Genomic DNA, 14,058 nt, shown 5'->3' with positions numbered 1-14,058 from the left:
CTCTTGCAAATGTTTGAATTTAAATTGAATGATTCAAAGCACATTTTTTTTTTGGAAAAGACTATCCTTAAAACTTTTCATTTCCTTTTTCGTTATTTTTCTCCTCTGCTGAAGGGATTAACCTCTTGCTGTGAGGCAGTATGCTTCCATTGGCACCAAGCCAAGTATCTTGTTAAAGTGGCTGCTATTTGCACAGAACTTGGATACTGGCAGAATACGTGGCATTGTTGCAAGAATCATTCCATCCTCACTGAATTTTTCCTTGTATATTTATAACATGGGGGCACAAAAGAGAAATCAGGAACATGTGTTACTTTTCCTTTTTATTATTATGTGGCCTATCCATAATTGCCCTTAAAGAGCTTCTGCCTTGAACTGCTGCAGTGCAACTGATATAAGTGATTTGCTAGGCCCCTTGAAAGGACAATTTATAGTTAGCCATATTTCTGTGCATCTGGAGTGTGATGTAGGCCATGCATCTAAAAATACAAATTAGGAGTAGAAGCAAGCCATTCAGTCTTAAGCCTGCTCTGTCATTCAGTACATTTGTGCCTGAACTGTTAGTGATTTGAACTCCATGTACTATCTGCCCTCGAATAAAGGTAGATTCTTGTTAGGTAAGGAAATCAATCTCTCTCTGTCTTAAATGTATTAAATAATCCTCCCGTTGAGGCAGTGTTCTGAATTCTCTCAACCCTGAGAAATAACTTTTCCTAATCTCTGTTCTAAAGGGCAGCTCCTGTGATAGGGTTAGGGAAGTTACACATGGAACCACCTTTCCAAGTCTACCTTGTTATGACCATTAAAGATCTTGTAAGTGTCAATTAACTCACTCCTTTTTCTTAATTTCCGTGGAAAGAAGCCCAGACCATGCAAGGCTGGGAGGTTTCCTTGTCTAAAGAGTACTTGTGTACCAGATGGAGTGTTATAGTAACTGATAACTTCATTACACTATTATAGAAACTTGACTTCAATTCCATATTTCATTAATTGAATTTGAATTCCCTCAGCTGACATGGTTGTCTGCTGACGTTCCCCTGGGCTTCTCTGCAATTTGTCTAGTGACAATACCACTATGCTGCAATCTCACTCTTTAATGTAGAGGAGCCACAGTTAACAACAGCATCTCAAACAAAGACAAATCAAGCCATCACCCATGATATTCAATCACATTCCTATCGATGAATTCCCCCTATCAACGTTCCGCTGGGTACCATTGAGCAGAATCTGAACTGGACCAGTCACACAGTGGCTACAAGAGCGAGTCAGAGGCTAGGAATCCTGCTGTGAGTAACTTGATGCCTGATTCCCCAAAGCCTGTGCACCATTGTCAGATCAAATCTAAGGGCTGTGATGGAATTCTCTCTCTACTTGCTGAATGAGAGCAGCATCAATATTGAAGAAACTTGACGCTATTCAGGATAAAAGAGTCTGTTTAATTGGCACTATGCCCTCAAACATTTTTCTCCATCACCACTGATACACTTTGCTACAATGCATCATCTAGAGGACGCACTGCATAAATTCACCAAGGCTGCTTAGACAGCACCCTCTAAACCCACAACCATTGCCATCTGGAAGGACAAAGCCAGTTGATGCACCACTATTTGTGGTGTTCTCTCCAAGTCATCATGACTTTGAACTGTGTTGGTGCACTTTCACTATTGTTGAGTCAAGGTGCTGAAACTTCCTTCCTAACAGCACTGTAACTGCCCCAAATAGACTGCAGTGGTCAAGAAGACAGCTCACTACCACCTTTTCAAGGGCTAGTAAGGATGAGTAATAAATGGATGAAGGGCTTATGCCCGAAATGTCGAATTTCCTATTCCTTGGATGCTGCCTAACCTGCTGTGCTTTAACCAGCAACACTTTTCCAGCCAGTGAAACCCACATCCTCCAAATGATTTTTTTAAAACATGGACTTAATAGTATCTCAGCCTCCAGTTATGACTTTTATTCCATTTAACGTAATGTCATACCTAAATAAAATAGTTAATGTTGAATTTCAGTCCCCTTTTTTCTAATTATTTCATCTCAACTGCTGCAGTAATATTTTCAGAATAGACTTAAAATAGTACTCTTTCAACAACAGACAAGCAAACCTTCAAAATAAATTTTAACCTAATTAATGTGCACCTAAGACAGTGTTCCTAACAGTTGAACGAAGTTTGGAATCACATATTACAACTGAAATACAAATGTCTAATTGCACCACTTTACAACCTCAACAAAACTTTTAGTGCAGTTTTTTTTTTGCAGGTGACAACATGTTGCATTACCTTGTGCTGGTGACTGGCTGTATGTCAGTGGGAAAGATACAAGATTCTGAAGTCTTCAGAGTCACCTCTACTGAATTTATTTCTCTTCAAAATGAGCCTTCAGATGAGGAACGTATCTCTGAAGTAAGGAAGGTGTTGAATTCTGGAAGCTTCTATTTTGCTTGGTCTTCCAGTGGTGTCAGTCTAGACTTGAGCCTGAATGCCCATCGTAGACTGCAAGAGCATACAACAGATAACCGTTTTTTTTGGTGAGTTGAAGGTTGCTTTAATGCTTGCGTTGGAAACAATGCATCATTAGAGATTGGTTATAATATTTTTGATGCAATGTTCTTTTATTTTAAAATGTAGGAATCATAAGATACATTGTTTACTAAATTCGCATTGGAGTCCTAGAGATGTACAGCATGGAAACAGACCCTTCTCTCTAACCCGTCCATGCCGACCAGATATCTCAACCCAATCTAGTCCCACCTGCCAGCACCCGGCCCATATCCCTCCAAACCCTTTCTCTTCATATACCCATCCAAATACCTCTTAAATGTTGCAATTGTGCCAGCCTCCACCACATCCTCTGGCAGCTCATTCCATACACGTACCATGAATAACTTGGACAAATTCAGGTCCCAGCTTTTTTGAAGCCTAAACTTTTAAAGACTTGTATATCCAGGGCATGCAAGTCAAATTTTTTAGTGGTGTGAATCTTAAGTCTGCCAAATGACCAGAAGGCTGTATAAATTACTTTGCCATAAGTAAAATGCAGTTATGTTTTAAAATAGCTTCTTAGACTTTAGTTATCTGAAGTTTTGATTTAGAAATGTGAATGCTGACCAAAGTTTCCTACTCTTACATTATACAGGAACCAGTCATTACACTTGCACCTGAAGCATTATGATGTGAATTGTGATGAATGGGCGTTGAGACTCATGTGTGGTGGAGTGGAGATCAGGACTATCTATGCTGCTCACAAACAAGCAAAAGCTTGCTTGATTTCACGGCTCAGCTGTGAAAGAGCAGGGACCAGGTTCAATGTGCGAGGAACAAATGATGATGGACAAGTAGCTAATTTTGTTGAAACCGAGCAGGTACAATATTTTTGAGTCAGTCTATTGTTTAAACCATTCTCATTTGATTCATATTACTAGTAATTGGTTAATGAGAGTTACACAGCAACAAAGAAATTAAAGTTTTAACCCAAATGTTTTGTTTTGATTTTGGAGAGCTAATCCTCAAAACAACCTGCGTAAGAACCCTATAACGAATGAATTCAGTAACTGACAGGCCCTTTTGTATACCTTGAAGATCAAATCAGCCACCCACTCATACTAACAAAGGCTCCAACAGGAATCCATCCTCATGCTACCCTTCTTCAACATAAAAACTAGTGACCTTCCTCTCTGAGTTGCAGCTCTGTGCTTGCTGATGACTTAGCTGTGACATTCCAGGCTAAAGACATTAAGGGCATTGAGAGAAAACTCACTGAGAATCTGTGTTCTGGATACCTACTTCAGAAAGTAGACTAAGCATTGTCGAGACTTGTTTCAGCATTCCATCTGAACAGTTTGAAGGTCAGTGAAAAACGTCTTGTTCAGTTTTGTAACTGACCACTTGTGCAAGACCTAAAGTCAGCATATTTTGACACAAATTTTGATCATGTATTTACTTGTTGGCAATACCTCCAGGACACTGAAGCCAAGATGAAGATGCACATTAATTTTATGTACACTGGTAGGTAACATTTTGGAACAGTAGAGCCAACACACTACTTCAGTAGCGCTGGGTCTACCAAAAGCACAGTAGCAGTATTTAACCTAGCCCAGGAACTACCACAAAAACGTGGTAGATGTTCACTTCAGGAAGGTGAAGTGGATTATTTCAGGGATGTTGAGACCAGTGTGGCTGTATTAGCTTCCTGTGCTAACGCATTCAACTTCCTGATGTCTATTCCTCTTCCTATTGGTGCAGTATCTTAAAAGCATGCCAAACACTGATTTGAAATCTTGCAATTTCCTACTGGAATCACTTCACACCCTGTAGTATAATAGTGAGGACTGCAGATGCTGGAAAGTCAGTCAAAAGATGTGCTGGAATAGCAAAGTGGGTCAGGCAGCATCCGAGGAGCAGGAGAGTTGATGTTTTTGGCATAAGCCCTTCAGGAATTCTCAGACTAATGACAGCCTATCTGTTGATAGTGATTGGGATCTGATCTGATTGGGAGCAGATATAATAAACCACAAGTTGGTAACTGACTCAAGTGGTGAAGTTGCAGATTTCGATTTTCCACAGAAAATCTGAACTACCTGCAACAACTTGAGGATGTACCAAGGAAGATGTGGCCTGTCAGTTCACAAGTGAAATATAAAGAACAATTAAATTGGACCATCATCTAAAAGGTGACCGTCTGCCCTGAGAGATCCATTCTTGATGGCATTGCAACCGTTCACTGTGTGTCAGCTGAAGCAATTGAGTGAATTATTGAACTCCAGTATAATTAGGGATAAAGAAACCAAAATCTGTTTTGGGAAAATGGTTGGATATCTAAAGCTGGGATCTGAAGAAATAAATGGTACTGATGTATTGTTTATCATCACCACTGGATGTCTGTGTTTTACAGACAATGAAGTACTTTGACAATACTTCAGAATGTTTCAGTGTAGGAACTTAAAAGGCAGAAATAAAATTAAAAATTACTATGTCCCTCCTATGATTTTAGTGCTGTTTGTGTTGTGACCATTTACCTACTTTAATATTATGAGCTATTTTCTTCCTAATGCTAATACTATATGAATGAAACTAATGAGCTTGTTAACACCCCCTGCCCCACTACCATCATCAGTATTCATCCCTTCTCCCTTTTCCTTGCATGGCAAAAATGCTAAATCTATTTTCAATGAAATCATTACAAGTAGTAATATTATAGGAGGAATATGATTGTACTGGAGAGGGGGCAGAGGAGATTTGTCAGAATGTTACCTAGGGTAGTGTTTAGTTCTGAAGAGATTGGATAGACCGAGGTTGTTTTCCTGAGAGTAGAGGAGACTGAGCAGGGACATAATTAACATTGGAGTGCAGACGGTAAGAAACTTTTCTTCGTAATAGAGGGATCAATGACCGGGGTATATGTTTAAGCTAGGGATCAGAAAGTTTAGTGGAGATGTGAAAAATACTTTTTTTCACCCAGAAGCTGGTGAGAATCTGAAACTTACTGCGTATAGGATAAATGAAGTAGAAACCTTCATTGTATTTAAGAAATATTAATATATGCACTTGTATGCAAGGCTATGGACCAAGTGCTGGAAAATCGGCTTAGAATTGTTAGGTGCTTGTTTTTAATGTAACCTTGATGAGCCAAACAGTTGTTCTGTGTTGTCGACCTTGATGACTGACCCTATTCCCTTCTGCAATCACGTACATTGTCATAACGGTAAAAATACAATTTCCTTGTTTGGTATGCAATTTACAGCACAAACAGGCTGTTGTGACCAAATGATTTATGTCATGTCCCACGCAAGCATATTTTATTTGCAGTCCAGTGCAAATAAAATATGGCGTTTGGCGTTAGTGTGGTCATGAAAGACATAGTGTAAATGCAAGTCTCTTTCTTTATTCAACCTTTCACTGTGTTGATTCTTTGGAGGAAATTGAGCAGAGTGGGCTCTAGGGTTTTGGAGAATGAGAATATCGAAATGAATAATAAAGTTCTGAGGGGGATGAAGATGAAAAATATTTGAAGGTTGTGTATCTTTGACAATCTTCTGAGAAGATATCAACATCAGCTGCTGAATGTACATTAAATCGGAGGCTGATAGCATTGAAAAATAAAGGAAGTTGGTGATATGGGAAATAGGCAGACAAATTAAATTATCTGTAAGTTATGATGTGTCATGAACTGAAGGAGCAGGTGTGAAATGCCAGGCAGCCCACTCCTATTTCTCATGTCTTACTGTTCTAATCAGCATAACATTCTGTCATGATTTGGAGATGCCGGTGTTGGACTGGGGTGTTAAAAGTTTAAAAATCACACAACACCAGATTATAGTCCAACTGGTTTAATTGGAAGCACTATAACCTGGTGTTGTGTGATTTTAAATTTTCTTCTGTTTTGTTTAGATTCCCCTTTAAAATGTTTTAATGCTGTTACGCTCAAAGGTTCCTTATGGTAACAATTACCATATTTTGAGCATGCTGTATATTGATATTGAGGATTCCAATGTCTTCAGGAAGAAAAATGTGTCTTCTGGCATTAGCAGGATGGACTAATGAGGATATTATTATGGATTTTTCCCTATTTAGTTCACATTCCGTTTCCAAATTTTTCACTCTTCGTGGCAATGCAGAGAATAACATACCCCTGATATCAAGATAGAAGTGGATATGTCTATCTAATGGCATCAAGAACCTGTTTAATTAAATTTGTTTCTGCATTTATTTTCTTTATTGTGCTTGAGGATAAGACTAAAAGCATTTGAACAATAGTCTGGAATTGTATTTAAATTATTATTCATCTTGGTTAGTAACAGAGTACTTATTTTCCCACAGGTAATATTCCTAGATGATTGTGTGTCCTCCTTTATCCAGATTCGAGGTTCTGTCCCATTGTTCTGGGAACAACCAGGTCTTCAGGTCAGTCTTTTAAAATTATGCAATTTCTTGTTTTATTTACAGTGTATAATTTTATCAATTCAGATCTTGCATTAAGCTATTGAGTCATTTTTTTCAACTCTAAGATTTTAATTTTCAATATCTGTTTTGATTTCGATGATAAGTGATGTATTTCATATGAAAAAAGACATGGGATTGAACCTCTGAAACTTTGGCACTGATTGCTGGAGTGAATAATGATAAACAATTTCATTATGGGAAGCACATTCAGCAGTTCAATATTACTGCTTATGTTAAGGTATGGTTTGCCCTGAAGAAACCCTTAGCAAACCAGAGACATTTCTAACTGCCCCATCTGTATGTAAGTCGGCAATACCCTAGAAGGGGTTAACAGAGATGCTTTTTAAGAAAACAATGAAGACTAAGTTTTGAAGTATTCATTTGTAAACAATTGCTGTCATACTTGATGAAAGACTGTTAAAACTTAGCACATTTTGAGGTTAGAGTACTGAGAAAACTTGGACAGTTGATAACTGGTTTTCAAAGCAAGGGAACTAGTGATTTTGTGGTCAGCCTTCCCTATATTCAGGAATAAGAGAGAGAGAGCCAAGCAGGCTAAGATAAAAGGTAGGGAGGAGGGACTAGGGGGAGGGGCGATGGAGGTGGGATAGGTGGAAGGAGGTCAAGGTGAGGGTGATAGGCCGGAGTGGGGTGGGGGCGGAGAGGTCAGGAAGAGGATTGCAGGTTAGGAGGGCGGTGCTGAGTTGAGGGAACCGACTGAGACAAGGTGGAGGGAGGGGAAATGAGGAAACTGGAGAAATCTGAATTCATACCTTGTGGTTGGAGGGTTCCCAGGCGGAAGATGAGGCGCTCCTCCTCCAGCCGTCGTGGTCGGTTCCCTCAACTCAGCACCGCCCTCCTAACCTGCAATCCTCTTCCTGACCTCTCCGCCCCCACCCCACTCCGGCCTATCACCCTCACCTTGACCTCCTTCCAACTATCCCACCTCCATCGCCCCTCCCCCTAGTCCCTCCTCCCTACCTTTTATCTTAGCCTGCTTGGCTCTCTCTCTCTTATTCCTGATGAAGGGCTTATGCTCGAAACGTCGAATTGTCTATTCCTGAGATGCTGCCTGGCCTGCTGTGCTTTGACCAGCAACACATTTGCAGCTGTGATCTCCAGCATCTGCAGACCTCATTTTTTACTTCCCTATATTCAGTCAATAATCTGTTGAAGAAAGTGCTTAACTACTTAGTTGAAGTTGAGTCCAGAAATACATGTATTTATTTCTCTTTTTGAGTTTTCTTCAATTTTTCCATGTGATTTAGTTGTTATCTTTGCATTATTTCAATTTAATAATTGTTCAAATTCTTTTGTGTAACTTGTGTACAGGTTGGGTCCCATCGTGTGCGAATGTCCAGAGGCTTTGAAGCCAATGCACCTGCTTTTGATAGGTATGGAATTTGCTTTCAGCAGCGATTGCTATCATGATTGAGTTGCAGTAACTTTGTCTTTGTGCAAAGAGTTCCTGATGTTCAAGGTTTATGTTGAAAACTAATCTTACTGGTCTCCATTTCCTGAATATAATTTGTTTTGAATTTTTACAGACATTTTAGAACACTGAAAAAGCTATACGGAAAGCAAACTATGATCAATTTGCTAGGAGTAAAAGAAGGAGAGCACATGCTCAGTAAAGCATTTCAAGTAAGTGATTGTACTTGACTGTTCCTTTATATTTGTTCCTGGGATATGAAAGTCACTAATAAGGCGAGACTTTGTTGTCCGTCCCTCAGTGCCCTTGAAGGTAGTGATTCACAGGGAGGGAGTAACAGACCTGAGTTTGGTGACTGGTGAGTAAGGTTAGTCTGTAGTCTCACTTAGTGCCAGGGTGTTTTGTATATGAGGGAATTTATTAGATATGTCCAGTGTGTTTTTTTTTCTTTTGAAACAATATATAAATAGTCCAACTATGGAAGGGGCCATTCCATTCCAGATTGGGGAATGAACCCGTCCAGTTGATAAAAGTTTTGATGGGAGAGCATTTCAGGAACAGTGATCAAGTTTTAAATTACTTATGAATAAGGCTAAAAATAGTCCTTGGGTGAAAAACTGGGGGAAGGTTAACTATCAGAATATTAAGCAGGACCTGGGGAATATAGATTGGGGGAGGTTGTTTAAAGGTAAATCCACATCTACCATATGGGAATCTTTTGAAGACCCCTTTGATTTAGAGTGCAGGACCAGCATGTGAATGATAAGGATAATGGTAAGATACAATGATAAGGACATTGGATGAGAAATTAAGAACTTTGTCCAAAAGAAAAAGAAGGTATGCAGAAGATCTAGGAAACTGAAGACAGAACCCTCAAACAATACGAAGACAGCAGGGAATAACTCAAACACAGTTAGGAGGGTTAAAAGGTATAAATAAAATGTCTTTAGCAAACAGGATTAAGGAAAGTCCCAAAGCATTTTGTCTGTTGAGGAGCAAGAAGTTAGATGGGAAAGAGTAGGTGCACTTTCAGACAAAGGGAATTTCTTCCTGGAGCTGGAAGAACTAGGTGAGATCCTTAATGAATACTTTGCATCGGTATTCATAAAGGGGAGGTTGGTGAGTCTATTGAGGGATATGTTGATATTCTAGGACATGTCAATATAAGAAAAGATGGTGTTGGGTCTTTGAAAAGCATTAAGTTAGGCAAGTCAGGACGTGATTGAATACTTACCACTTGCCTGGATGAGTGTAGTCCCAAAACACTCAAGAAGATTAACAACATCCAGAATAAAGCAGCCCACTTGATTTGGCACAGCATCCATTCCCTCCATCACCCATGCTCAGTAGCAGTGGTGTGTACTACCTACAAGATGCACTGTAGAAATTCACCAACGAACTTCAGACAGCACCTTCCAAACCTATGACCATTCCATCTAGAAGAACAAGAGCAGCAGAACACCACCATCAAATACTCAACACGCCCAGAGATTCTCGCCACCCTACCATACATCAAATAATGACGACCAGACTACTCCACATCATAGTAACCCACAAACCTAACACCACACTGAAATAGCTCCTGAGGAATTTAAAGAACCCTGTACCAACAACCGGTGGAACAACTGCAAAATATCCTGCAAGGACTGCAACAAAGATTACATTGAACAAACAGCCACCTGGATGCATAAGCACCAACTATCCACCAAAGGACATTGCCAACTATCACTAGTATTCATGCACACAGATGCATCTGTTTGTTGTGGTAGGTGATATGACTTCTGGTTCTGTTTCTGAGGGGTTGGTAAATTGGGTCCAAATCTATATGTTTGTTAATGAAGTTCCAGTTTGAATGCTAGGCCCCTTGGAATTCCTGTGCGTATCTTTGTCGAGCCTGTCCCAGGACAGATGTATTGTCCCAGTCAAACTTCATTAACAAACATATAGATTTGGACCCCATTTACCAACCCCTCAAAACAGAGACCGATAAATAGCAAGCAGGACAGAGTGTCAACATGTCACCGGATGCTGACTGATGATATTATCTAGTATGGTGACAAAATGTCTGAGAACAAATCTACCAGTTAAGCAAGCAAGCTTACAACCTGAGCTACAAATCTCCTCCAAAATTGCAACCACCACCTTAGAGTTCCCCTCCAAGCCACTCACCATCCTGACTTGGAAATGTATCATTGTTCCTTGAGTGTCTTTGGGTCAAAACCCTGGAATTTCCTCCTTTTTAATGGCATTGTGGGTCAACCCACAGCAAATGGACTGCAGCGGTTCAAGAAGGCTGTTCACCCTCACCTTCTCAAGCGCAAATAGAGGCAGGCAATAAATGCTAATCAGCCAGCAAAGGAGTTTAAAAAAACAAAAAAGTCCCCAGGACCTGATTGGGATCTATTCCAGAATGCTGAGGCAGGCAGATTAGGAAATTGCTGATGTTTTCTATGAAATCTTTATATCCCCTCCGCAGGAGAGGTCCCAAAAGACTGGAGAATAGCCAATGTTGTTCCTTTGCTTAAGGGCAGCAGGGATAATCTGGGAAATTACAGCTGGTGAACTTTAAGTCAAAGTTAGAGAAATTATTGGAGAAGATTCATAGCACTAGGAGTCACTCACATTTTGAAAAATGGGGACTTATTCCTGATATGTAGCATGTCTTTGTGCAAGGAAGATCACGTCTCTCAAACTTGAATGAATTTTTTGAGGAAGTCCAAGGATTGAGGTCAGAATGGTAGATATTGTCTGTGATCTTTAGGAAGACTTTAGACAAGGTCCCTCGTGACAGGCTAATGCAATAGATAAAGTCAAATGGGATTCGTGGTGAGCTGGTAAGATGGATACAGAACTGACTCTGTCAAAGAGACAGCAGTGGTGGAAGTGTTTTTTTTCTAACTGGAGATCTGTGATCATTGTTTTGCAAGGTCAGTGCTGGGACCCCAATTGTTTGTTTTATATATAAATGATTTGGAAGAGAATGTTGGTGACCTGATTAATAAGTTTGCAGATGACCCAAAGATTGCGGCTGTGGATTGTGAGGATTGCCAGAGGATACAGCAGGATATAGGTAGGCTGGAGACTTGGACTGAGAAATGCAGATGGAGTTTTTTTTTAAGATTCCCTACAGTGCGGAAACAGGCCCTTTGGCCCAGTTAGTCCACACTGACCTTCCGAAGAGTAACCCACCCAGACCCATTCCCCCTAGCTAATGTACCTAACTCTACGGGCAATTTAGCATAACCAGTTCACTTAACCTGCACATCTTTGGGCCATGGGAGGAAACCGGAGCACCCGGAGGAAACCCACGCAGACATGGGGGAATATGCAACACTGTGTGGAAAAGTATCCTCAATGACAGAACTTCGACTCCACAAGCACTGTGTGGTGGTCACTCCACTTAATACTGTCATGGACAAATATGTCTGTAACAGATTGAGTGAGTGCAAGTTTCAGTGGGTTTTTTGCCTCTGTTCATTCTCTCACCACCTGTTGCAAGCCAATTTGGCGGATGCATCCTTCAAGTCTGGGTTGTAGTGGTATTACTAAGCCACTGTTGACAATGGACACTGGAATCTTATACTGAGCATACATTTTGTACCAATGCTATCTTCCGTGCTTCTTCCTTGGGTGTTTAGCATGAGCGCTAATTCATCTACTGAGATTCTTTGCAGATTATAATAGGTAGGCGCTTTCCTTGTGTACCTGAGGTAGGACCTGGAAGCAATGGTAAGTACTCAGAGGGCTACACCCTTATGACTGCATATCCTGTGTAAATGCATCTAGTCAGTTTGTATTTTCACTGGTGTAGGACATAACCAGGTTAGTGTGGTTGACTTCTAGATTTAAAAATGTCTGGCTGAAAAAGCTGATTTTTTTTTCAACTTGGGGTTTAAACCAGTTTAGATGAAAATGCAGAATAGGTGGTAACAAATTTGTTTTTTTTCCACACTTCTCAATTTTACATTGACGTCAATGGAGAATGAAATTGGGTGATGTGCTAAACTAAACTGGTTGCTGGTATGCTGTTTTTCGGTTTGGTACTGCTACCCAAGTAAGTTTATAGACTCGAATCAGGAAGTTGGATGAGGATACAATGGTGGTCAGTCACGGTTCCTATACAATGCCTACTGTCAGGGCTCAGATAGGGGAGATGGGCATTTGGTAATGGTATTGAAATGAGTGCTTTGAGGCAGAAAGAGGCAGGAAGACTGAAAAAGAAGAAAATCTTCTCTGTTTTGGCTGGTTCTTGATAAAAATAAATTCCAAGGATAAGCATATTTGGCTAAACACCTTGAATTCTTTCGTGATTGATTTTTCAGTGTTAACCAAACTCAACCACAAAAATAGAATGCATGATGCCAACTTAGCCTGAGATTTATTTCTTTATGCTAGAGTCACTTGAAGGCCAGCGAACATGCTGCAGACGTTCCTATGGTGAATTTTGACTACCACCAGCAGGTGAAAGGTGGGAAGACAGACAGGCTTGTAACTGTGCTGAAACCCAAGGTGGAAAAGTTTCTGGATGAGTGTGGCTTCTTTAGCTGTGACTCCAGTGGAGTTCAGAGGTAAGCTACTCTTTTGCTATTTCTATTCAATTTGGGTAAAGTCTGAGTGAGAAAATAATACAGCAATCTTATTTGAGCATGAATATTTTTTCCATAGGTGCCAGACTGGTACCATCAGAACCAACTGTCTTGATTGCCTTGACAGAACGAATAGTGTGCAAGCCTTCTTTGGGTTGGAGGTATGGTTTGAGTTGAAATTATTTGTTCCGATATAAAATATCAAAAAAGCTGGAGTTGCCCTGGGCATGAAAGCTCTTTTTCAAACTAGTGTTGACACAACAGAAACAGTTTACAGTTGTTACACAGCACATATACATGTCAGTGTTTTGATGGTCTTGGGTTCTTTCACTGCTACATAAAGCATGCTGTTATTTACTAGTCACTGATGGTATGGACATGTACATAAAATGTCATTATTAATCCTTACACAGATTATATATAATTTGAAACTTGTTGCAGGTGTCAGTCTGCAGATGCAAATCTCTTAACAATTATAGTTTGTAAAAATTTAATTCTGCAGTAGGTTAGTTTTATAAGTCTGTCATAAAATGTATTTATTTTAATATGCTGCAAATATGAGTGAGGAGCAAAATCATTTTTATATTCTTGAACTGATTTTTACATACAATCCCAACCAACTTGTACCTTTTATATTGGCTGCTTAGAATAATGAATCATTCTTATGTTCAGTGCTTAATTATAGAGTAGTAATTTGTAGTTCAACCTTTAACTGAATTTTGGTTACTTCCTCCACTTCTTTCCCACCCATACAGATGCTTTACAAGCAACTCGATGTTCTGGGACTAGCTGAGAAGCAACAAATGGTCACAAGATTCCAAGAGGTCTTCCGTTCCATGTGGTCAATGTGTGGTGATTCAATCAGTAAAATCTACGCTGGAACTGGAGCACTGGAAGGAAAAGCTAAGGTACAGCACAGTTACATTGTGAGGGAGTTTAATAAAATAAAGAATTGCTTGTACAACCAAGATTGCAGGTATGACAGGAGGAATACTGTCCGTCATGATGAAATATTGTAGTTTAAGGAATAATGTATATTGATTTTACAAAGAGCCAGTGCAGAAATCTGAAATATGATTTGCATTGATGTTAACATTCTCTA

General features: G+C 39.8%; 1 protein-coding gene across 4 annotated transcripts in view; it reads left to right on the top strand.

Moving 5' to 3' along the window:
* The window catches only part of synj1 (synaptojanin 1), a 105,481-nt gene that overhangs the window by 25,450 nt on the left and 65,973 nt on the right, over positions 1-14,058 (top strand). For all 4 annotated transcript variants that reach the window (XM_060833725.1, XM_060833723.1, XM_060833724.1 and 1 more), the window contains exons 4-11: positions 2,260-2,527; positions 3,136-3,361; positions 6,816-6,899; positions 8,271-8,332; positions 8,486-8,582; positions 12,766-12,938; positions 13,036-13,117; positions 13,712-13,864. In XM_060833725.1, coding sequence (XP_060689708.1) covers positions 2,260-2,527; positions 3,136-3,361; positions 6,816-6,899; positions 8,271-8,332; positions 8,486-8,582; positions 12,766-12,938; positions 13,036-13,117; positions 13,712-13,864 — 1,145 coding nt within the window. The remainder of the gene's footprint in view (positions 1-2,259; positions 2,528-3,135; positions 3,362-6,815; positions 6,900-8,270; positions 8,333-8,485; positions 8,583-12,765; positions 12,939-13,035; positions 13,118-13,711; positions 13,865-14,058) is intronic.

This window comes from Hemiscyllium ocellatum, chromosome 12 (assembly GCF_020745735.1).
Source record: "Hemiscyllium ocellatum isolate sHemOce1 chromosome 12, sHemOce1.pat.X.cur, whole genome shotgun sequence".
Lineage (NCBI taxonomy): Eukaryota > Metazoa > Chordata > Chondrichthyes > Orectolobiformes > Hemiscylliidae > Hemiscyllium > Hemiscyllium ocellatum.
Note: the sequence above shows the minus strand (reverse complement) of the source record. Positions and strands in the feature narration are given on the sequence as shown.